Source organism: Protopterus annectens, chromosome 2.part2, assembly GCF_019279795.1.
Source record: "Protopterus annectens isolate FY-2018-M chromosome 2.part2, PAN1.0, whole genome shotgun sequence".
Classification (NCBI taxonomy): domain Eukaryota; kingdom Metazoa; phylum Chordata; order Ceratodontiformes; family Protopteridae; genus Protopterus; species Protopterus annectens.
The window spans coordinates 924,941,623-924,967,965 of record NC_056730.1 but is presented as its reverse complement, the minus strand read 5'-3'; the positions used below and the strand labels follow the sequence as shown (position 1 = coordinate 924,967,965).

The window sequence follows — 26,343 nt, the reverse complement described above, 5'->3', positions numbered from 1 at the left end:
CAGCTCAGCACTGCCTTATGCTCTCTTTATGTAAGTAGTATGTTAGAACTGTGTTTTCTCCTAGAAGTAGCTAGGAATTAGAAAAGATTAGACTAAGTGTTTTTCTGTTATGTCAGAACTGTACTACTGAATTATTTTAAGTATTTATGTGTGATCTCTGAACTTTTGACTAGCACTGTAGAGTAGAAAGTATTGTCTTGTGGTTTTATTTATTATTAAATATTGTAAAACCCTTTTAACTGTGACTGGTTTGTGTAGAGATGAGTTAAGCTCTAAGAGTACATTGCATATATATATAAGGATCCTGTACCAGGTCACTCTAATAAGCCTTGAGACAGTTTAGTTACAGCTACCAATTGGATAATAACATTGTACAGTAATAATTGGACACCCTTTTAAGGGCCTTTGAGTAGCTGATAAATATTAGCTGGGTGGTGGCAGTAATTACTACCATACAGTCTGGGTAAAAGGGGCACAGCTGGAGAACCTGTGCCAGTCTTCCTCAGGAGTGTCTGTGTGGTTGTATAAACGTATCTCAAAGTGTGTGTGTCAGCTACTTGTGCAGGAACACGAAGCACTGGTTGGACAGAGAGGGTGCTGGAGATTTTAGCTTGCCCAGCTAGGCTGAGATCTGGACCCTATAGCTGTGCCAGTGGGGAAGTTTATTGGGGACCTGGGGAGCAAGGGAGCAACCAGCACCGGAGTGACTGTGATCTCTGTGTGCTCTTAAGGGAAACTGTACTTCACTGTGTGTATTTGTTATCCTTTCCTCATATAGGAGACGCCCTATCTGGTGTTAGTGGTGAGGATTGAGGCTCCTTGGGCCAGGGCACGGGTGTCACAAATTCCATGACTAAAAATAAAGAGTGAGTTTTTCACCACATCATGAATCAGGAGCTTTCATTTTTGCATACCTTATTGCTCAGTAAGCTTTGAGTGTTTGCCTGAGTTGTGAAGATAGAATGTTGACAGAAATTCTGCTGTGTTTCTGCTGTGCAACTCATGTTGCTGGCAGTTCATGTACAAAATGTCAAGTCCATTCGGCAAGCTACTTTTCAGTTCTTGATAAAATCTGAGCAAGTCCATTTTATCTTAATATCATGTGTTTCTGCTGTGCAACTCATGTTGCTGGCAGTTCATGTAGAAATGTCAAGTCCATCCGGCAGGCTACTTTTTCAGTTCTTGAGAAAATCTGAGCAAGTGCATTTTATCTTTATATCAATTTCGCCTTTCTTATTCAAGTTTAACTTTACAATGGAATGTTCTCTACTGCATTCCATTTTAGAGCCATGATGCTGTGCTTTTTTGGTACATTAGTTCATTCCTTTGATAAGGCCGTGGTGGTGCAGCGGTTAGCGTTGTCGCCTCACAGCAAGAGGTTCTCCCGTTTGATTCTCAGCTAGAGCACCTTCTGTGTGGAGTCTGCATGTCTTCCCCGCGGTTGAATGATGCTAAAGACATACAGGTAGGTGTTGGCGTGAATTGGTGTTCCTTCTTTGAAGGTTGGGCATCGAGCTGGCAACTTGGCACCTTAAAAATCCACTGCCAATCATTAGCGGACCGGAGTTCCACTGTGGCGACTCCTAACGGGAAAAGCCGAAAGACTTTTTGAGTTCATTCCTTTGATGCTAAACTTGCAAAATAATTTTGTAACTGACAGTAAAGTACAGGTATCACTATCTTTGCTTAGCTCCAACTCCAAGTCCCTCCCTTTATAACCACATTCACCTAAAATCCCACCTCTAAAACAATGCTCAGGATTGGTTCATTCAGAAGGTTCCTAGCTGTGTTACTGCCACCGCATTAATAAAGCACTAACTGAAGTTAAATTTTTTAGCTTATCTTCCACTGAAATATGTTGGATTGACAGTTATAACTAAGTGATTTTGCACTGCTTGTCTACATTATTAATCACATTGTACTAAAAATGTGGATATCAGCAATGGATGTCACAAATCATCATGGATCATTTTTACGGCATAACCTGTACTCACTCTGAATCACACTGTATTGTAATTTATCTCTTTTGTTTTGTGAACACATCTCACAGTTGTAAAGCTTTTCTGCAATTATCCCTTAGAAACATTTAAAGAGAAATAAGCTCTTTTTCAGAACAATTCAAGAGTCACTGTGATAAAAAAATGTAGAAGAAATACTCGCCCACAAGTTATGTTTGCAAAAATCTGAAAAAAAACAAACAAAAACAATACCCATAAGGTATACTTGTTAAAATCTAGAGAAAATACTCACTCATAAGGTATGCTTCTGAAAATTATATGATCAAGAAGTGTGATCTGCTCTGCAAGCTCCATGGCTGATAAGTTTTCAAAGCATTCTGCGTTAACAAACTCCAACTGTAAAACAAACAGAAAAGCCAACATTAACGTAGTAAATGAACCTGTCTTCCTCTATATTTTAGCAACTTTTTAGTAGAATGACCTTTGTATAGCAGCCTGTTTTGAGAAATATGATCCTGCCTGTGTTCTGATCACACATCAATAATGAAAATTAAGCAAGTGAGCTACTGTTAATAAGGATCTTGTCAGAAAAATATGTATTAATGTATATGTTTAGTGCTTATTAGAAGCTAAAAGGGTTAACACATTTCATTCTATTTTATGTACAGCTTAGTTTTGTATGAAACTGCAAGATGCTTTCTGAAACTGCAAGATGCTCTCTGACCTAGTATTTGCTAGCACAGCAAAATTCATGTTTATGCCTTTTGGAAATTTACTGAGAAGCAGATGATTATCTACTAGGTCAGGAAAATAATGAATAGAACAATACTGTTTTCTATAATTTTATTGAACTTGAACAATCAGCTCTGTTCGTGTTATGAGAACATGCACAGCTGCAGAAAAGATAGATACAGTTGAACAAAGACTGCTTGAAGAAATTAACTATAATCCATTCTTGCTTTGTGCTCAAATTAGCCATCGTACCTTGAATGGTAACATCATATAGTGAGAAGTTGTATCTAACCGGTGGTCTCCAAGGCCACGTTGTTTTTCTTAGGACGTTTTTTTTATAAACTTGATATGCCAGCAGAAAATCATGGACAAACAGCTGCTATGAAATAATATTGTAAGAACTTGTGATTTATCATGTCAGCTTAGTAGGCAATGTCTTGTAAGAAATGTATAAGAATGGCTTCACTTCTTCGGACCGGAAACTCTCACTTCGCCTCAGGTCAGATGGGCCAGGTGGCATGAAACTGTACGGGGAAGAGACCACATTGGTTCTTCTGCTCTGAAAGACCTCCGACTGAATTGTCATTCAAAAGAGGCCAGCCACTGTTCTGATGTGTGACTGGAGGACGAGTTAACGTTTTTTCCTCGAACCAGACGATCAATCACGGAGGCTCAGGTAAGGTGAGATTTCTGTTTTAGATCAGGGACTTGATTTGTATCATCTGTCAGGAGATTTGTCTTGTACAAGTCAGGGACAGGAAGATTGCAGTCTTGTCATAGATCAGGGAAACAGAACAGGTAAGGCAGTTATTCTAGATAAACTGTGAAAAAGAGAAATCGTGGTACCACGTAAAGATAAGAAGGGTTACGTAACATTTTAACAGTCAGAACAATATGGGAAATAAGTGCATAAAAAGTTCCCAAGATCCACCGTTAACTGAATATGCAAAATATATGCAATTACAGCGTGCCGACAATGTTAGGTACTATACAAAATGGGTTAATAAATATGAATTTGATGGAAAATTAGAAAAATCCTCACTTATTAAACTTGTCAAACAGCTTAAAACTGATGCAAAAGGTCAGGTAAAAAAACAACGTCAATTAGGTATTCCTCAGGCACACAGGTAGATTGAGGAAGCAAACTGTTGGAAACAAAAAAGTAATAATTCAAAAGCTATGTTTCTAGATAAAGAGGACAATAATTTGGTAATAGCATCAGCCCCTCCACCCCCTCTGCTTCCCTTACCAGAATATGAAGCTAGTGGACAAGCTGGTCCACCTCCACTATACCTGGCTGTCTCCGCGAAGCCAAGACCGTTTGTCAGAGATCCCGTTGAGACTAGGTCTCAAACACATAACTTAAGAGGGGATACTGAGTTATATCAAATGAACAAAAATTCACGAGCTATGAGTGAAGAAGAGATATGTCCGCTCATAGAAATACCAAATCCTCAGGCAGGACAGGAAGGGCAGGACCCAACTCTCCTGGTATATAGACCATGGACACCGGAAGACATCCAGAAAGCTACAGAGGGAATTCCCCATCCAAAAGTTAATTTTAGAAAATTCTTAGAAGACTTACAGGGCATGAGGTTAAGTTATCATTTAAATGGAGAAGAAGTAGAAAAAGTAGTTAGACAAATCGTAGGTCCAGATTGGCACATGATCAGTGGCAACTGGAATCCCTGTGATGCAGAACACAAGCCACTCCCACATAGCAACGCAGAACTGGATAACAGAGTGAAAGGTCTAACAGACCGAATCTCTGAGAAGTGGAAGCCTAGGGCAGACTGGACTTGCATTAATCAATGCATCCAACAAGAAGGTGAAACTGTTGACAGATATTATGCTAGATTATTAGAGTGTTTTAATAACCATTGTGGAATGCAGGTACCTGAAGACCAAACACATGATTCCCCGTATGAGCAGCAGCTAAAAAATGCATTTTTAAAAGGCAGCATTTTGCCTATAAACAGCTTTATTACAAAGCACATGGTAGACCATCGTACAAGTAGATTACAGTCACTACTCGAATATGCTAGACATGCCGAAAGGCATTTTAACAGTAAAAAGAAAAAGAAAGCCCAAGTATTTTCTGTAGAAGATGGAGCAGAAGTTTATTTAGTACAGTCCAGGAAAAAGGGCAAGAAAAATGCCCAGGGAAACAAACAATCTGATAAGCGATCAGAGGAGTTTGAAGAGAGAAAGAAAAGGGGTGAATGTTTTAAGTGCGGAAAAAAGGGACATTTAGCAAGAGATTGCAAGCAAAACAAGAAAGTAGCCATGGAAGATAAGGAGGGTGAGGACTGACTATATGATAGTCAAGAATCACTAGAAGGGAATAACCAAGAAAAGACAAATGCAAATGTGATAGAGGGAGTAGAGAATGTGACAGAAGAAATAGAGGAAGTGCAAGAAATCGCAGATAGTGAAGAAAGTGAAATTTTAGACTTAGCATTATTGAGCCTAGAACTCTATTTAGTGGGTACAAAACCGGAAGTTACACTTCTGGTAGAGGGGAGGGAAGTTAAATTTCTGTGTGACTCAGGTGCATCGCGGACCCTGATACATCCTTCCAAACTACCAGAAAATTCAGAATCACTCAATTACATATTAGTGAAAGCAGCTAATGGACAGCTGTATCGGGAGCCACTCTCCCATAACATAGCAATAACTGACCCTGTTTCAGGGATGACCCAGAAAAGCAAAATTGTTGTTTCTGCAAAATGCCCAGTAAACCTTTTGGGCAGAGATCTTATGCAGATATTTGGCATAGCAGTAGTTCCAACTATGCAGGGTATGGAAGCACAGCAACAAATGGATACTTTTGTGGTGCGACCGAGGGCTTAAACATTTTATTGGTACAGCCAGGACTTGGTCACGACTGGTCCAGGGGCAGTAACCAAAGAGCTGATGAACATAGCCATCAGTAAGTTCCCCTCCCTTGACACTGATAAACAGCATTTGTTGCACTGTACTCTGTATTATTGTAGCACAGCAGGACCTGATAAAGAATATGAGCAAGAACTGTTTAGAAACCATGCAAACAGATTAGTATTACGTAATCTGTACTGGAACACAGAAGGGAACAGTGTAGTTAGCTGTTCTTTGCCCCAGGAATTCTTTGCACTCTATAAATCTAATTGATTACCACATGTTAGTTTGACTAAGGACAAGAATGTGAAATGGGCAGACCTGGGAGAAAAAATCACAAAGTGGGAAAAACAGACGGAGTTAGAACTGTTAAAACAGGGAATACAGAAGCAGAAGTTAAAATGGATAACACAGACACACCCAGCTGTACACTTGCAGTCTAGCAAGGACAGCTGATTAGCACTCCTATTAAAGGAGGAAGAGAATGCCTTACGGAGCATACCAGAAACTCTCTGGTCAACAGGGAAATCAGATGTAGGACTCATCTGTACAGCAGGACCAGTTACTATCACGTCAAAATCAGCATTTAGACCACAGAAGAGACAGTATCCCTTAAGGAAATAGGCAGAAGTGGGAATCAAACCTATAATAGCAGCTTTACTTAAGGAAGGAGTACTGGTAGAATCTCCTGATTCACCATGTAACACACCCTTATTTCCTGTCAGGAAAGCAAATGGAGAATGGCGTATGGTCCAAGATTTACAAGCTGCAAATGACGCAGTAATACCTAGAGCACCTATGGTGCCAGATCCACACACCCTATTGAATGATTTGAAGCCTCAACAGAAGTATTTTTCTGTGGTAGATATTAGCAGTGCGTTCTTTTCGATACCGATACACCCTGACAGCCAACATTGGTTTGCATTCACATTTCAGGGGAAAAGGTATACATACACGTGACTACCACAGGGATATTGTGAAAGTCCAACAATATTCTCACAAGAGATGGCAAGCAACTTGACGGGATTTAGCCCACCAAGAGGCAGTCAGATTTTACTTTATGTAGACGACATCCTGCTGGCAGCCCCCACCCAGCAAGAATGCAGAGAAGATACCATAGCATTATTACATTTTTTAGCCACTCAAGGACATAAAGTAAACAAAAACAAGTTGCAGCTTTGGAGAAAGCAGGTTAAATACCTGGGATATGTAATATCCAAAGAAGGCAGAACATTAGATGAAGATAGGAAAATAGCAATTTTACAAGCACTCAAACCGACTACCAAGAAGGAAATGATGTCCTTCCTGGGTACGACTAATTTCTGTCGGAGTTGGATACCAAACTATGCCTTGGAGTCTGCTCCACTGACCAACTTGATATACAAGAAGCCTATGGCAGCACAAGATTTATTACAATGGACACCAGAAGCAGAATCAGCTTTCTGCAAACTAAAACAATTGATAGCGTCCTCATTAGTTTTAGGATTACCAAACTATCATAAATGTTTTTTCCAAACTGTAGATTGTAAGCAAGATTATATGACATCAGTGTTAACACAGCAACATGGGGACAAGCAACGCCCCATAGCTTACAATTCATCACAGCTGGACCCAGTGGCACGATCCCTGCCCCACTGTGTACAAGCAGTAGTTGCAGCTGCAATGGCAGTACTGGTTTCAGCCTCAGTAGTGTTGTTCCACCCTCTCACATTGAGAGTGCCTCATGCAATCACGATTATTTTACTGCAAGAAAAAGTAGCATATCTTTCTCCTGCTAGACATCTTTCCTGTATGACTATACTGTTGAGCCAACCTCATATGACAATTGAACGATGTACAACTTTGAATCCGTCTACCTTGCTCCCGACCCCTGCGGACGGCACACCACACAGCTGCCTGCAGGAGATTGAGCAAAAGACACTGCCTAGAAAAGATCTAATGGATGTTCCCTTGGATGATGCTGAGGTGACATATTACGTGGACGGCTCATGCAGAAGGAGTCCTACAGGGCAGAACCTAGTGAGGTATGCAGTAGTTTCTGATACTGAGATTTTAGAAGCAAAGTCTTTACCACACAACTTATCTGCACAAGCGGCAGAATTGATTGCCTTGACAAGGGCATGTACCTTGGCAAAGGGTAAATGTGTGAACATTTTTACTGACAGCCAGTACGCTTTTTCTACTGTACATGTTTTTGCGCAACAGTGGAAGAATAGAGGAATGATAACATCTACTGGTAAACCGATTAATCATATGCAGTTTATTTTAGATTTGTTAGAATCTATTCAGTTACCTCAGAAAGTAGCTATTTGTAAATGTGTAGCTCATACCAAGCAACAGGATAAGATTTCAAAAGGTAATGCGAGAGCTGAAACAGCTGCAAAACAGGCAGCTTCAGCTTCAGAAATATTTCTTTTGAGTGAGGAATTACAACCTTCTGAGATTTTAGATTTAGAAATGTTGAAAATAATGCAGACACTTACTACGAAAGTAGAAAAACAGAAATGGATAAAACGAGGAGCAATTCTTGAGAAAGGGCTGTACATCTCCAAAGAAGGAAAACCGATTTTGCCGTCTAATTTGTTTAGATATGCAGCTTTGTTGAGCCATGGGCAGTGCCATGTCTCAACAGGGGGGATGGTACAGTTAGTGAATCGAGTGTTCACAGCATATGGATTTACAAAGTACACAAAATATTTTTGTGCGGCATGCCATGTTTGTAATAAGCATCATGCACAAGGGGCGTTGAAGCCTAAGCAAGGGAGTTTCCCTGCACCACCGTACCCATTCCATACTATCTGTATGGATTTCATAGAACTGAACAAATGCGAAAATAAGAAGTATTGTCTTGTCATTATAGATATGTTTTCCAAATGGGTGGAAGCTTTTCCGACCAAAAATCCAGATGCAGCTACTGTTGCAAAAGTCCTTGTTAAAGAAATTATTCCTAGATTTGGCATACCGGAAAAGCTCTACAGTGACAATGGCAAACATTTTGTAAATCAAACTATACAACAGTTGAGCCGATATTTCGGAATTTCCTTGAAAAACCATTGTGCATACCATCCACAATCCTCAGGACTAGTAGAGAGGCATAATGGGGTTTTGAAAAGTAAACTTAGGAAGTTAATTAGTGAGACACAAAAGAATTGGGTGTACTGCCTGCCTCTGGCACTGTTGAGCATGAGAACTGTTCCAAATGCAAAGGGGTTAACTCCTTTTGAAAAAATTATTTGGGAGGGCATACTATATACCTCAGTGGAAATCTCTCATGCCTGCAGACCAGGAGGCCGACAGTTCACTCGCAGAATATATGAGACGACTTCTAAGTAATAAACAACTTTTGCAGTGAAATTCTGTTTCAGATAAAGAACAAACCAGACCATCGGAAGCAGTAGTAGTCCCAGGCATGTGGGTCTGGGTGAAAGTCATCAAAAAGAGAATTGGATGTCACCAAAGTGGGAAGGGCCATACCAAGTGCTACTGTCAACACCCACTGCAGTCAAGATCGCAGAGCGAGCATCCTGGATTCATCTGACACACTGTAAACTGGTTAAAAACTTTGAACTGGACAAAAAACGTGTTACTGTTACACAAGAACAAAATGACCAGATATGGAGCAAATAAGAATGCAGAACAACCTCAGAAGTATTGCATGATCATTCTGTTAACTATACTGATAACAATAATCTTTTTGATGTGGCCTTTCCTTTTTCCAGCCACACGAGCTGAACTGAATAAATGTGATGCTTTACTCATAGACTGGCATCCAAACTTTAACACTTACCAAGCGATCAAACATGTGTATGCTGAGACTTTTAATGTTTCAAATTGTTGGGTTTGTGCAGCTATACCAACAGCATACGGGGGATTGTTAATGACTGCTGTCCCCCTAGGGATCAATGAGACCTGGGAAAATTTGATTTTTGATACTACGACTGTGAAATCACAAGACAAAATAGCATTGTACGTGCCTGTTACACAAAAGGGAATTGTATGTTTTTACAAAAATGATACTGTTCAGGTGGGTTGGAGCAATTGTAATGTGACTGTTCCTTACAAATGTTATACCAAAGCTAATAATGCAGGTTCCATTTGTGATACAAATTATGACTCGTTTCTTGAATCAATGCACAAAACAGTTAATGAAGTACAACATAATCCTGTTCTTTTTAAACAGCTATCTATCATTGATAGAAAAATGTTTCATGCAGGGCAAGTATATATTAATACTAAAGTAGAAGATTGTTATTTTGTGTGTGGGAAAAAGGCATACAAATGGTTATCTGAGAATTGGTCCGGCAGTTGTTTTTTTGGGTTACCTGGTTCCAGCCATATGACACACTGCAGTTTTGCCTCAGGGAAGAATTCGAAATGTCAGAGAGGTCACCAAGAAACCTGGAAATCCAATCAAGAAACCTGAGAATCCAGTGGGACGAATCGAAGCAGGCTGGAGAAACCATAACTCTGTGAAAAACAAAGATAAACTGACACACATGGACTTGAGTGACACTATTATATCGTGGGCAGGTATAGCCCCTTCATATGGCGCAGTAAAATCGATTTGGGAGCTGAAAAAACTGTCCAAACTTCTCGAAGTAATGAGCAATGCAGCTTTTTCTGCTCTTGAATTAGTAATTGATGAACTGAACGCTATGAGAACTGTGGTGCTTCAAAACCGCATGGCTCTCGACTTCACCCTAGCGGTGAAAGGCGGTACTTGTGCTTTAATAAAAGAGGAGTGCTGTTCGTATATTCCTGACAACCAGCATGAGATAAACGACCACCTCGAGGTAATTCAGCAAGTGTCGGCCATGACCAAACCAGGCCCAAACCCACTGACGGATTTTTTCCAGAATTTGTTTGGGGGGTGGGGTACCATCCTAATGAACATCCTGATTGCCATTTGTGTGGGAATACTCCTATTAGGAGTGTGTGTTTGTTGTGGTATTCCCTGCATGAAAAGATTAATTAAAGATTTTATAGACATGTCAGTTTCTGAGACTTTGTATCAAAGTACTGAATTTGAAGAACTGTTGAAAAATGAAACACTTTCATAAGTTTAAACTGAATGACTCTCAACTGCAAATTCTGAACGGTAGAGGTTAGGAGAAGAAGCAAACTGTTTATGCTTTTGAAAATAGAATAAAATGTATTAACAGGGGGGAAATGTCAGAAAAATATGTATTAATGTATATGTTTAGTGCTTACTAGAAGCTAAAAGGGTTAACACATTTCATTCTATTTTATGTACAGCTTAGTTTTGTATGAAACTACAAGATGCTTTCTGAAACTGCAAGATGCTCTCTGACCTAGTATTTGCTAGCACAGCAAAATTCATGTTTATGCCTTTTGGAAATTTACTGAAAAGCAGGTGATTATCTGCTAGGTCAGGAAAATAATGAATAGAACAATACTGTTTTCTATAATGTTATTGAACTTGAACAATCAGCTCTGTTCGTGTTATGAGAAAATGCACAGCTGCAGAAAAGATAGATACAGTTGAACAAATACTGCTTGAAGAAATGAACTATAATCTGTGCTTGCTTTGTGCTCGAATTAGCCATAGTACCTTGAATGGTAACATCATATAGTGAGAAGTTGTATCTAACCGGTGGTCTCCAAGGCCACATTGTTTTTCTTAGGAAGTTTTTTTATAAACTTGATATGCCAGCAGAAAATCATGGACAAACAGCTGCTATGAAATAATATTGTAAGAACTTGTGATTTATTATGTCAGCTTAGTAGGCAATGTCTTGTAAGAAATGTATAAGAATGGCTTCACTTCCTGATTCTAGTTAGACAAACTCTGTATTAGCACGTTTTTGTCTCCTTGCTGCAAGATTAAAGTGCCTTAGACTGAACCTGCCATGTGTTGATCTTTTTGAAGCTGTTTTTTCTTTGACAGATCTTGTTGCATTTCTTGTGGGCTAGACTTATAACCTCAGTTATTACTGCAGTGGTGGTGCTGCGGTAGCGTTGTCGGCTCACAGTAAGACGTTGTCCTGTTTGATTCTCAGCTAGAGCGTCTTCTGTGTGGAGACATGCGTGAATGGGCGTACCTTCATTGAAGGTTGTGCGTCAGGGCCGGAAACTCGGCATGTAAAAATCTACTGCCAATCATTAGCGGACCAGAGTTCCGCTGTGGCAACCTCTAACTGGGAAAAGCCGAAAGACACAACAACATTGACAGAATGTAACATCATCAATAATTTTTCAAACTTCTAACACCTATAACTGATTGACAGTAAGTCCTTTTTCACACTAATAAGTACTAACATTCAACAGAAAAAAAGCATTAGTCTCTTATCATATTCTCTTTATAATAAACTTCTGGTTTATTGCACTTCTGCAAAAAAGGCTGACTGTTGAGACATTAATAACTACAGAGAGTTACATAATGGAATGAAATGAGTTGCTGAGATGTTTACCTTGTGTTGTGTAATGCAGATTACCTTAACATTTTACTTAGTCACATCCATCCATCCATCCTCAACCCCTTTTTCCTATTTTTGCATATGAGGTTGGGGTGTCACTTCAACAGTGACAATCATCTACAGCCAAGGTTTACACAAAAGGGTGGCTAGCCCAGCCGCAGTCATTCTTCCACACCACACACTCACATGCACTCTCACACTTATGGCCAATTTAGAATGCCTAATACACCTACTGCATATCTTTGTAATGTGGGAGGAAACTGGAGCACCTGGAACAAACCCATGTGACTGCAGGGAGGGCATGCAGACTCTGCATAGAAGGCACCCCAGCCAAGAATCAATAGAAGTAAAAAGTAAGTAACATTTTACTTAGTCTCACACATCCTATAATTCTGCCTTCCCCAAAGTTAAGACAGCCTTTAAGATCATAGACTTGCTTAGGTATATGCATGATGGATTAGCCAGTGCCAGGTATCACAAGGAGAGAGAAACATAAAACACAGTGGTGATGCTGGCTCACAGAAATGTTGTTAGAAATGAATAATTTCTGAAAGGCCTCTAGGCATACTGCCTTAATGCATTTATGCAGATGTCCATAAGGTTTTAGTTATTTTGAAGAGGATGACGTCTTTTGAACTATCAATCTAAACCTGAAAGCTCAAGGAACATCACATTAAAATAAGAAACTTTTTTTTCACTGTTAACAACCTTAGACTTCTAACCCTATGACTGGATGAATATGAAGTCAGAAAAGCCAGCTCCTTTAAACATGAGTTACACAAAGCAGCACTCTTCTGTCAAGTCTTACCATAAATAAATAATTTTCTTTGGAGGGCTGTACCTCTGTAATCACTTTTCAGAAGTGGTGTTTCCAACAGCTTTTTAAAGTAAATAACAAACACAGAGACCACTACAAATCCAACACATTTCTAATTGGTCACCTCTGATGCCCTTTATCAAAAATCCTGTTTCCCCTCTGAAAATAGCATTTTGACCCAGTAAGCCAGACATAAAATAATTCAATACATATTTCTTCATAGAAAAGTCACCTTACCCATTCCTCAACTAGAGCAACATTCTTGGCTACATTTACTCTTGCTGTTATACCCCTCTTTAATTGTGCCCTAAACCCATGCATGGTGAGCCTACTGGCTGTGTTGTTAAGGAGATAGACATTATCAACTGTCAAGCCAAAGTCTTCTTAGGTGTTGATCTCAAATAAGTGCTAATAATGTACGTGAAGAACAGAAGTGAAGAGATGAGGTGCACTTCCATCATTCACTCCTCTGGTTCTTTCAGCATAATAACTAAATGCATCCATAATATTAAGAGTACACTTTTATCTGCCCTTGGAGGAATAGGTGAGTAAGCAAAACTGGAAAAGTAACAGACTTCATTTGAGATCTGGTGAAGTCTTCATATGAAAACGTTTATCTTAAGATGAATAAAGCCAGATTATGTGAGATGAATGGGAAACTTCAGACATATCTTGTTTTTTTTTTTATTTCTGTATGAGACTAAGTAATGGTAGACTACTTGCTTAGATCCTTTGCATTTACTTGGTTCTGGCCTGTTGTGAAATATGTTAACAGGCAGTGCACCTAAGTATTGGGGATTATTTCTCAACATTAAGGTCCTAAGGAGACTGAGCTTGAGGTTAGCACCAACCATGAGAAACATCATTTTGTTGATGTTTTATGGTTATTCCTGCTTAACAGCACCATTGAATGTGGTAAGTGGGCACATGTATACAGGAGTTACCTGATGTGGACCCCTTAGTGTGAGATTCCTGATATAAAAAAAAGGATATTAAAAAAATGCATGCTGAAGATCACAGAATCCAGGAAAAGAATGCAGAATATTGTGCATGCAGGGAATGAGCAATCTTTGCTACAAAGATAACATCAGTTATCACAGGAAAACAATACAAATGGCAAACAAGAAACACACATGAGTATATTGAGAGGTATAGTCACTATCCTTAGCTTACAACTTTTCTGATCTAAAAGCTAGAACACTGTATCTCATGGTGTGGAACAAATGGGCAAAATGTGGAACAGGTATGAACAATTTACTGACAACTTCAGCTAGGAAGTTGACTTTGTGGATAAAATGTGATATGTTATAATTGCTAAATTAATACATTGCTTTATTATCTAGCATGGATATCTGTTAAAAATGTTGAATGATGAATGTCTGACAGACTATTTTAATGGTGAACAGTATGGACCATGTACTTTTTAAGATTCAGAATGAGGGAGTTTCTCATAAGGAGGGACATTTGATAGTTGAGGTCACTACCCCAACAAAATTAAGTTTATCTATGCATATATTATATGCTATCAAAGTATTGAGCAATTACTGGGTCCACCTGTGGGAAGGAAAGTAATTAACAAAAAATAGATTCATTTATTTATCTCCCCTTTGTTAACTTGATTAGTCTGACTAGGTCAATGATCTCATTTTAGGGGAGACCCTACCTAGGTTGTATTCTTACTGACTAGGTGAAATTTGAACTGGGCAACAGGAAACTTCCCCTACTACTTTCCTGTGGATGGGTCTTAGGATGACAACAGGAAAGGAGGGGATCCACAAAGGAGAGTCATAGCATTGTGGAAAATGAAGAGAAGGATACTGATTTTTAACAAGCACATACCAAAGAAATTGATTTAAATGATTTTATTGTTGTTTATACATCAGATTATGTTGACTGCATCCAGACTGTAGTGACAGTTGTTGGTGAGGGTGGGTTAGATAATGTGGCTTTATGTAAACTGACAGAGGAGAGCAAGTCAGGAAAAGAATCAGCATTACCCTGGTCACAAGCAAATGAGAGATATTTCCTGCAGCAAGATGAAGAAGAAAACCAGGGCTGTTTATGTTAGAGAGAAGGAGCTGTCAGAAGATTAATTGGATAGGGAATGTGAACAGCATGCACAGGAAACTGGAGTAATCAGAAGATGGTATGCAGTGATTGCTTCTTCCATTGAGTGGCGGAGAGGTAGAAAGAAATTGTTATGTTATAGACAAAAAAGGATATTAGCATGTTAGGTATGTCATATGGGCCAAGATTATTAAGCCTTTAGAGTTCAACATACTGGACATTCATTCCCTAATTTATTTAGGTAATGAAAAGTTTTGCACTGTGGCTTCTGAGTCATTTGACTGGCTTAACATGTATATGGTTACAGCAGAGGCTACTTAGCATGTACATCCATGAAATGAGTATAATTTCTGCCAATGGCTCTAGTGATGAAAATCAGACTGCGTAGTCTACATCAGATGATTTGAAAAAAATTGCATTACTGACTTTTTTGAAGACCTATACAAAGATGTTCAGGCTGTCAACAAAATTTATGATGAAAAAATATCAACGCTGTGCTGGGAATCATGGGTAATACTTACACTGTTAAACATATCCCTTGTATTGTAAATATAAATGGGGTAAGGGACACGGTTCACTTCGGCAGATGACCAAAAATGTGTTAATATTGTACAGCTGATGATCACATGATGTCTTATTTGTGAGTAGATTTTTCACATAGTTAAACATTACAAACCTAACTGCAGATTGTTTTTGGTGATGTGTAAGTCGTAAGAGGGTGGAGGAGGAAAGAGGTTTAGAAAGTGTCATATAACAAGAGATTCAGCATACATCTTTACAATCAACAGTCCAGCTCTCCATTTAGTATGATACAGATAAGCATAAGAGTTATGTTTGTTGAAGGGTCATTTCACAAAAATAAATGGAACATGGTCAGGAGAATTAATAAGAAAGAGAAACAGTTTATTACAATTTATGTAAAGGAATGGTACAAATATATTACAGCTAAGTATTACTGGATAAATCTATGAGAACGCTTAAAGAAAGAAATTAGGAAAGTGATACAATGCAGGAAAAAAAATGTTATGTACTTACCATAACGTTCCATGTGTGTTGTCCATCTTGCTTTCATTCTTAACTGGTTGGGTTCAGAACTGTTCCTCGGTTTCGACTCGATCTTATTCAAAAGCTCGAAGTCTTCCACTAGCTCATGGCTGTAACCCTATCCCATCATGCCCTAGGAAAGCTCCCCAGATCTTGTTTGAAGATATAACAACAGGTACCAATAAAACTATAAAAAAACTTATAGAGCAATGAAGAAGGTCAGAGAACATTTATTTCCAATTGTAACCACTCTGTCCTGCAGGAGCCAAAGGTTGGGGGAAGGAGGGTGGAATGTAAGAATGAAGGTGAGATGGACAACACACATGGAACATTATGATGAGTACATAACTTCTTTATTTGATGTTGTCCTATCTCGCCTTCATTCTTAACTGGTTGGGACTGCATCCCTAGCACCATATTTCTTGGGTGGCTCACGGGAGAATATTCTTCAGAACAATGGACCCAAAAGAAGCCCTGTTTCTGGAGGTTAAATCCACGTTGTAATGAGTGATAAAGGTACGAGGCCTTGCCCATGTTGCTGCAGCACAAATGGTATCAATTGGTAGTCTTGCCCGAAAGGCAGAAGAGGTTGCTATAGCTCTTGTAGAATGACCTTTTACTTTTTCGGGGAGTCCTTTGTTTTGAGATTTGTAAGTAAAAGTAATGTAATCTGATAGCCATTTTGAAAGTCTGACTTTTGATACAGGAGCACCTTTCTTGTAGTCTGAAAATGATACAAATAATCGGTCAGGTTTTCTGAAGTCCTTTGTTCTATGTAAGTAGAAGCGTAATTGCCTATGTATGTCTAGTTGGTGTAGCATATATTCTGCCTTGTTGCCATAGTTGGGGAAAAAACTGGTAGGTCCATGGACTGATTCAAATTAGATTCTGAACATAAAAACCAGAAGACAAAATTACCCTGTACTTGTGAACGCCAAGGGAATTCTTGTATAGTCCACACTTGTAAATTCTCCACACTCAAATGGCTGCTGTAGACAAAGTCCAAGATGAAATCAGTAATGTTAGATGCTAAATAAATGTCCACAAAGAGGTCGTATGCGACAAAATATCCATATGAATCAAGTAATAAAGAAGATTTCTCCAAAAGCTTCTTTATTACTTGATTCATATGGATATTTTGTTGCATACGACCTCTTTGTGGACATTTGTGGAAAATTTACAAGTGTGGACTATACAAGAATTCCCTTGGCGTTCACAAGTACAGGGTAATTTTGTCTTCTGGTATTTGTTTTCACTTGTTTGTTTCTTTTTGCGTTTGCTAGATTCTGAACATACTATGGGTAGAAAGGATGTGTTTGTTCATAGGGATACTCTGTCTTTGTGGAAAAGCATGTGGGGGGGGGCTTTATTGACAATGCTTGTAGCTCTTTAACTCTTCCAGCAGAAGTAATGGCTATCAAAAGGATTGTCTTCCAAGTTAAAAACTTTAGATCACAGGATAATGCAGGTTCAAAGTGGGGAAGAATCAAATGGGATAAGTCAAATTTTAGGTCCCATGGTGCTGGAGGGGCTTTAATGGGTGGTCTTAGTAAAATAGTGCACTTAAGAAAAGCCTTGCAAAATCTGTGGGACATCACATTCGGCCCTGATTCACCTATGTGGAAATTAGATATCGCTGCTAACTGAACTCGAATAGTAGCTGCAGCTGTGCCCTCATTAAATAGCTTTGCCAAGAATTCAAGAATGGAAGCTATAGGGGCAGAGAAAGGATCAATGCAGTTATTTAAGGCCCAAGAAGAAAATCTCTTCCATTTGCTCACAGATAACTTCCTCGGTGAAGCCTTATGCGGTGCGATCAAGATATATTTCACTGATGGAGAAAGGTTAGAAAGTCTGGCTATGTTTGGAATTGAAGCAGCCAAGTTGTCAATTTGAGGGTTTGAAGGGAGGGGTGGAGCATCTCTGATGCATGAGTCAGAAGGTCCAGAAGTTGGTCCAGAATCCATGGCTCCTGATGAAGATGAGGTCAAAGGAAGGGGAACCAAATCTGATGAGGCCAATAAGGGGCGATGAGTATCAAATTCCTTCCCAAGGAATTGTCTTTCTGAAGAACTAGGGCTATCAATGGAAAGGGAGTAAAGGCGTACAGGAGACTTGAGGGCCAAACGTGTACAACTGCATCCCTTGGTGACTCCCCGGAGGGGGGTAAGGGCAAGATAGCTGCTACATTTGACATTCATGGATGTGGCAAAAAGGTCACAGCAAGGCTGGCCCCATTTGCAGAAAATCATTTCTGCTACTTCTTGTTTTAGGGACCACTCATGAGGCATCAGAATCACTCTGCTGAGTTTGTCTGCTATAACGATGGATTTCCCCAGAATGTGCATTGCTATCAGAAAGCATTGTGAGGAGGTAACCCACTGCCATACTCTCAAGGCCTCCCAACAAAGGGGGTAAGACCTGGTTCCTCCTTGTTTGTTTATGTACCACACAACCGACATGTCTGTCTGTATTGCAATAGTTCCTAGTGGAAGAGATTCTTGGAATGCTTGCAACGCTACATGCACTGCCCTCATCTTTAGGACAGTGATGTGCAAATAGGCCTCGTGATCCTGCCAAGTGCCTTGGACTGTCTTTCCCAGATAATGCCCCCCACCCTACCCAGGAAGCATCTGTGGTCACTGTGGCTAAAGGCTGAGGAAGAACAAAGGGTCGACCTAATGTCATATGAGTGGAGTGAAGCCACCAACGAAGGTCTTTCTTGCAAGACTCCATTATCATAATTTGGTGGGACATGGGTACATCCTCCATGGACCACTGAGTGAATAGTAGCCACTGCAGAATTCTCATATGCAAATGTGCTAATGGAATCAAGCTTACTGCTGCTGCCATGGTCCCCAAGATTTTCAGGACTGTTTTGCTTGTACTTTTTTCTTGGAAACTAAGATGTTGACTTGATGTCGTAGGACTTGAACTCTTTCAAGGGGAAGTTTTCCCATCATTTTTGTTGTATCTAGATCTGTTCCTATAAAAATGAAATGCTGAGATGGCAACAAGGCAGATTTTTTATAATTTATTGTGATTCCTAGGTGTGAGCAGAGCTGTAAGGTGGTGTCTCTTGCTTTTATTAGTAGATGCTCAGTGGTGGTGGTTAGGAGCCAGTCATCTAGGTACAGAAACATTCAGAATCCTAGGCATCTCAAGTGAGCCGTGACCACTGCCATACACTTGGTGAACACTCTAAGGGCTGTAGTGAGACCAAAGGGCACAGCTCAGAACTGGTAGTGACTGGCTTCCAGTTGAAAGCACAAATGACTCCTGGATCTCCTGTTCATTTTTATGTGGTAGTACACATCCTGGAGGTCTATAGAGCACATACAATCATCTTGTCCCAGGAAAAGGGAGTACTGACTGCAGTGTTACCATCCGGAACTTTGACTTTCTTACTGATTTGTTTAATTTGCTGAGATCCAGGATGGGTCTCCAGTCATCTATTTTCTTTGGAACTAAAAAAAACCTTGAGTAAGCTCCGGATCCTATTTGGTCTGTGGGGACTGTCTAGATGACTCTTTTGTCTAGCAACTTTTGTATTTCTGGAGTTGCCTGTGCCCTTTGGAATGTCTGGGATTTTTTTTATGTTTGGGATGGGGAAAGAAAAGGGCATGGAGTAGCCTCTGGATACAATGCTTTGCACCCACTTGTCTTTTGTTATTTTTAGCCAGGCTTCTGGGTACAAAGATAAGCAGCCTCTGAGTGCCTCCAGAGATGGACAGATGGGCCTCCTTTCAAGAGCACTGAAAGGGCTTACCATGGAATGATTACCTGTCACCCCGATCTTGCGGAGCCCCTCTGCTGTTTGGTCAGGATCTTCCATTACTGCTTCCCCCTCTACCCCTGGGGGAAGAATCACCACATGTGCCCTGAAATGTTCACTGGGATTTTCAGAACCACATTTTTCCTCCCTTTTGACCTTTTGGGTAAGGTCTAGAAAGTAGGGAAAAATGGACTCCTACAGGAGTCTTGTTCACTCCTGGTTAGTGTGTCTTTGACTTCTAGCCTGAACAAGGATGAGCCATCGAAAGGGGCATTAACAAAAGAAGATTTAAAGGGCTCCACAAAGTCACACAAATGCATCCAGGAATGTCTCCTTAGGGAAATTCCTGAACCTGCTGCCCTACTCGCTTCATCTGCTGCATAAGAAATGAGTCACATGAAGGAGTTGACCACTGAGTTTAAGGTGGAGAGCTGAGAGGAAACCTTTTCTGATACCCCTTCATCTACTGAACCTTGAAGAGTATCTCATAGCTCCTTCAGGAGATCTCTCTGAAGTCTGGTAAACTGGGTGGGATAATTCAGTGATCTGAGTGCAAAGGTCACTGAAGAAAAGGTGCACTTTCCATATCTGTTCATCTTACGAGACTTCTTGTTCAGTGGATGGACAGACAAGGACGTCTCTGAAAGTTCCTTTTTGGTGGCTTCCACCACCACCATAGCATCTACTGGGAGATCTTTCATAAGAAAACTCTTATCTGTAGGGGATGTTGTGAATTTGTCTGGCATCCGGAGAACAGGCTCAACTGAGTCTGGAGACTCCCATGCTTTTTGACAAATTAGGCTCATAGTTCATCAAAAGACAGAGACACCCAGGTGGTGGAAGGCTGAGACCCAAAAGCCTTTAGGTATACAGACTCCTCCTCAGAAAGGTTGATGGACTTCTTCAATAGCCTCTGATAAAGAGGTCTTCAACAATCCTCTTAGAATTACTTTATTCTTCTTCTCCAGTAGCACCCTATGGCTAAAGGAGTGGCATATGGCACAAGACTCCTGAAGGTGTACTGCTCCGAGGCAGTACACACAGACTGTATGCCCATCAGTAACTGACATTTTTGTCTGCATTTTACACATTTTTTAAACCCTGAGGGTTTACTATCCTTAGGCTGCTTAGTAGACATATCAAGCAACAACCAAACGAGCCAGCATACAGTGACCTGAAAACACTTTAATGGTATTAAACCATAAAAAACAACAAGAGACACAGACCGGTTTCGGCCAGATCAAATCATAGCCTTCATCAGTGTGAAAAACAGAACATCAATTGTTGAAACTTAAATAAGCCCATCTACAATCTCATTGGTTGTGTCAAAAATATTCATTCAGACCAGGTGGAAATAATCCACCCAGTTTCACAATCCATTTTTTCTCTTTGGTATTTAAAATAGAGTGCCACCCTGTCTTGTTGGATCTGTTACCTTGTATAATGTCAATAATCATAAAAGTAAACTTGGCAGATTTGTGAACCAAATGATGTTTGTAGAGTGCGTTATTAGCCCTTTTGTTTTTAATATTGCTAATGTGCTCAGAAATTCTGATTCTAAATGGTCTAGAGGTTTGACCAACATAGAATGAACCACACTGACATGTGGCCAGATAAACCACCCAGTCACTGCTACAGTTAGCAAAAAAGTTGAGATCATAAACCAACGAACAATTTCTGCTAGAAAACTGTTTGGATTTGTTCACCTTATCACAGTTGGTGCAGTGGCCACATGGGAAACAACCTATCAGTGGGTCACCTGTCAGTGTTGTCTGCAAAAATTGTGAATGTCCATCCATAGTACCATGTTTGTAGTGGTTAAAGAAAGAACCAAGGTTTTTCCCTTTCCGAAATGAAAATAGACATCTATCAGGTATTATGTTTGCTACTTCATGGTCACATTGCAAAATGTTCCAGTGCCTATGTACACTCTGTATTAATTGATCAGAATTTCTGGCATAAGTTGTAGTAAACCTAAGGGGTACAGAGTTTGTTTTGGCATGTTCCTTATAGTCCAATAAATTTTGCCTATCTAAGGAATTAACCAGATTACTGGCACTTGTAACATAACCCATGCCATAACCCCTGGATCTAAATCTGTCAGTAAGATCCTTCCGCTGTGTTTGAAATGAAGAATCATGAGAACAGATATGTTTTATCTGAATAAATTGTGATTTAGGGATATTACGTACAACATGTGGTGGATGGAAACTCGAGGCATGAAGAATGGTATTGTACTCAGGATGTTTCCTAAATACTTCTGTACCTAATGTATGGTCAGGTAATCTGGTGATGGAGACATCTAAAAAAGTAATAATGTTCCTATCATAATGAACAGTGAATTGTAGGCCCCAGATGTTATTGTTGAGATAAGATATAAATTCATGTAAGCCATGTGAATCACCTTTCCATACCATCCAACAATCGTCCAAGTAACGTCTCCAAATGTCAATATATTCCAAAAAAGAATTGTTTTGGCAATCATAAATAATTTGTTGTTCTACAAAGGCCATAAATAAGTCTGCATAAATGGGTGAAAACGAAGCTCCCATGGCGGTGCCCTTCATTTGCCAATAACAATTATTCTGATAGAAGAAGACATTACTTGTGAGGACAAATTTAGCTAATTCAACCAAAAAACAATTGAAAGTATGTTGGTATAAACCCGCCTTATCCAACCAATAGGACAGAGCTTCCAAACCAGCTTGATGTGGAATGTTGGTATATAGAGAGCTAACATCAAGGGTACACATCAACCAATCTTGCTCCAACTGACTATCTGAGATTATTTGTAGAAAGTTGGTGGTGTCATGTAGTCTGGACCGTATCAAACCAAGTAAAGGCTTGAGATGTTTGGTGAGAAATAATGACAAAGGTTCCGTAATATACCCTCTACCTGAAACAATAGGTCTGCCAGGGGGATTGATGGGGTCCTTATGAACTTTGGGTAGAAAATAAATATATTGCGTTGCTGGATCATGAACCATAGGTTGTTGTACAGTATCATTAGTAATGATAGATTCATCCCTAGCCCAAAGTAAAAACTCCTCAATTTGTTTTTGGAACCTGAAAGTTGGATTGATAGCCATAGGAGAATAGTATCTCTGATCCGACAGTTGCCTAATGGCTTATTTGTCATAATCACACCAGTTTAAAATAACAACAGCCCCACCTTTATCAGCAGAAATAATAACAATATTTTTGTTATTCTGTAGTTCCAAAATAGCTTCCCTTTCAGCCAGGGAAATGTTGTTGGATTTGAACCGTACATCAGATCTAGAAAAATGAAGATCTTTGAGAATCCTGTTTTGAAACTGATGTACCAATGGATGCATGGATGGATTAAATGAAGACTTATGATATATAAATCTATCACCACTATAGTTACCAGTATCACCAAAAAACAATTTAAGATTTAGATTTCTACAAAATGATACCACATCCTGAGCCAATATGTCCACAGAAATCATGAAGCCAGGTACAAAAGAAAGTCCTTTATTCAAAACCAACAATTGAATGGGTGATAAAACAAAATCCGACAGATTTAGAACATTGTTGTTAACATTGGCATTTATTTCTGCATGACCATTTTCAACAGACCTTGTATATTGGTTATGTTTCCTGTGTTGCCTTCAGTTTCGAGCTTTTCTAACAGCTGCGAGGTGTTGACGCTGTGTAAGGTTCTTTTCAACAAGTTTTGCCACATCTGAGGGTTGTTGGATTTTGTTCACAATAGTAGTCTGTGAACACAGGTACTGACATTTGGAGACGTTACTTGGACGATTGTTGGATGGTATGGAAAGGTGATTCACATGGCTTACATGAATTTATATCTTATCTCAACAATAACATCTGGGGCCTACAATTCACTGTTCATTATGATAGGAACATTATTACTTTTTTAGATGTCTCCATCACCAGATTACCTGACCATACATTAGGTACAGAAGTATTTAGGAAACATCCTGAGTACAATACCATTCTTCATGCCTCGAGTTTCCATCCACCACATGTTGTACGTAATATCCCTAAATCACAATTTATTCGGATAAAACGTATCTGTTCTCATGATTCTCCATTTTAAACACAGCGGAAGGATCTTACTGACAGATTTAGATCCAGGGGTTATGGCATGGGTTATGTTACAAGTGCCAGTAATCTGGTTAATTCCTTAGATAGGCAAAATTTATTGGACTATAAGGAACATGCCAAAACAAACTCTGTATCCCTTAGGTTTACTACAACTTATGCCAGAAATTCTGATCAATTAATACAGAGTGTACATAGGCACTGGAACATTTTGCAATGTGACCATGAAGTAGATACCTGATAGATGTCTATTTTCATTTCGGAAAGGGAAAAACCTTGGTTCTTTCTTTAACCACTACAAACATGGTACTATGGATGGACATTCACAATTTTTGCAGACAACACTGACAGGTGATCCATTGATAGGTTGTTTCCCATGTGGCCACTGCACCAACTGTGATAAGGTGAACAAATCCAAACAGTTTTCTAGCAGAAATTGTTCGTTGGTTTATGATCTCAACTTTTTTGCTAACTGTAGCAGTGACTGGGTGGTTTATCTGGCCACATGTCAGTGTGGTTCATTCTATGTTGGTCAAACCTCTAGACCATTTAGAATCAGAATTTCTGAGCACATTAGCAATATTAAAAACAAAAGGGCTAATAACGCACTCTACAAACATCATTTGGTTCACAAATCTGCCAAGTTTAGTTTTATGATTATTGACATTATACAAGGTAACAGATCCAACAAGACAGGGTGGCACTCTATTTTAAATACCAAAGAGAAAAAATGGATTGTGAAACTGGGTGGATTATTTCCACCTGGTCTGAATGAATATTTTTGACACAACCAATGAGATTGTAGATGGGCTTATTTAAGTTTCAACAACTGATGTTCTGTTTTTCACACTGATGAAGGCTATGATTTGATCTGGCCGAAACCGGTCTGTGTCTCTTGTTGTTTTTTATGGTTTAATACCATTAAAGTGTTTTCAGGTCACTGTATGCTGGCTCGTTTGGTTTTTGCTTGATTTGTCTTTGTTTTGAACCGTGCATTTGCTCTACGTGCCGGAGTTCCCTTTTTGACGTTATGCTTAGTAGACATCTCAGAAAAAGGAACCAACAATAACAACAAGATAATAAACTCTGTACTACAACCTTTTTTTTTAAACTACAAGCAAGTACAAAGGAGAAAGAAAAATGTCCTCTAAATTAAAACGGGCAAAAACAGCCCTCTAATTCAAATCAGCTTGTCTAGTAATTTACAGAGGAACAAAAACTATGTCTAAGGTCAAACGGGCTCTCTAACTTAAACGAGTCTAAAAATTAATAGAAGGAAAACTCTCTAACTAAAACAGGCTTAGGAGAACACTCCTCTAATCAAAGGGTTGGGAGGGTGGCCTAATGGTTAAGGTGTTTGCCTTACAAACACAAGGTGCAGAGTTTGAGTCTCAAAAGGGATAATTGGCTAAGCTTAAAAAAAATGGCTCGCAAGGGCAGTTAGCTTAGTACTAATCTAAATGAGTTTGCCTAGTAATTTACAGGGGAAGAAAAAAGAGAAGATGTAAAGTCAAACAGCTCTCTAACTTAAACAAGGCTTAAAGTTAACAGAAAGAAAGCCCTTTAACTAAAATGGGCTTAGAGAGAAAAACTTAAGCCAGGATAGGGTGTTAGAAAAGGGCCTTGAGAGGAAATGATGGCCAACAGGACAAACAGCAGAAAAATGAACACTCAAAGCTATTCAAAAAGTGCTACCTAAATATAATATAACTAATTAAATAACAATCGCCCAAAAACTGAAAAAGGAGAATTCCACTTAGCCAGAGCTAGTATGAAAGCAACCGATCTTGTTTAGCAGCAAACAAGATCTGGGGAGCTTTCCTACGGCAAGATGGGATAGGGTTACAGCCATGAGCTAGTGGAAGACCTCGAGCTTTTGTATAAGGCTGATCCTCGGTTCCGAACCCAACCAGTTAAGAATGAAGGTGAGATAGGACAATGTCACATCAAGATTTATGCAAGTGAGGGAATGTGAAGATGTTTCATGCAGACATCTATTAATCAAATTGACAAAAGCAGCAATAAAACCTAAGCAGGTTGATGAAAGAAAATGCAGTTGTGTGCCAATAAGAAAAAACCGTAGTTCGTGAGTTTTTAGAGTTTTTTATTAAGGACAATATAGAGCCAACTTGACCTGTACAAGTGGTGTAAAATATTTAATAATAAAATGCAATCATTAAGTGAGTTAAAATTTGTTACATCATTTTAGAATCTTCCATGTGTTATGAAATAAGAAATGTTAACATCAACCTAAACAAACTTCTTTGAATCTCCATCAGCAATTATCTGAAACAATTTTTTATTAAAGTTTAATCACTTTCTGAGTTTCTGTATAACATATGTTCCTTGAATATGTGGAATTTGAACTAGAATTTTGTAAAATAGATAAAACAATAATGTTCTCTTAGCTGAAGTTTGTAAATCCTTTACTTTCCAAGAATTTAAACTAACCAACATAGTAAAACAATAATCAAAATAATCTTTCTGATTAAGAAACTATACCCATTAAAGCTCAGAAGAATTTTTAACATTTAGTAACTTCATGGT

The 26,343-nt window shown here is 39.2% G+C and overlaps 1 protein-coding gene across 1 annotated transcript in view; it reads right to left on the bottom strand.

Annotated features, from left to right (window-relative positions):
- RASGRF2 (Ras protein specific guanine nucleotide releasing factor 2) overlaps positions 1–26,343 on the bottom strand; it is a 1,933,635-nt gene that overhangs the window by 316,829 nt on the left and 1,590,463 nt on the right. Inside the window, exon 21 of the mRNA XM_044064238.1 lies at positions 2,251–2,354. Coding sequence (XP_043920173.1) covers positions 2,251–2,354 — 104 coding nt within the window. The remainder of the gene's footprint in view (positions 1–2,250; positions 2,355–26,343) is intronic.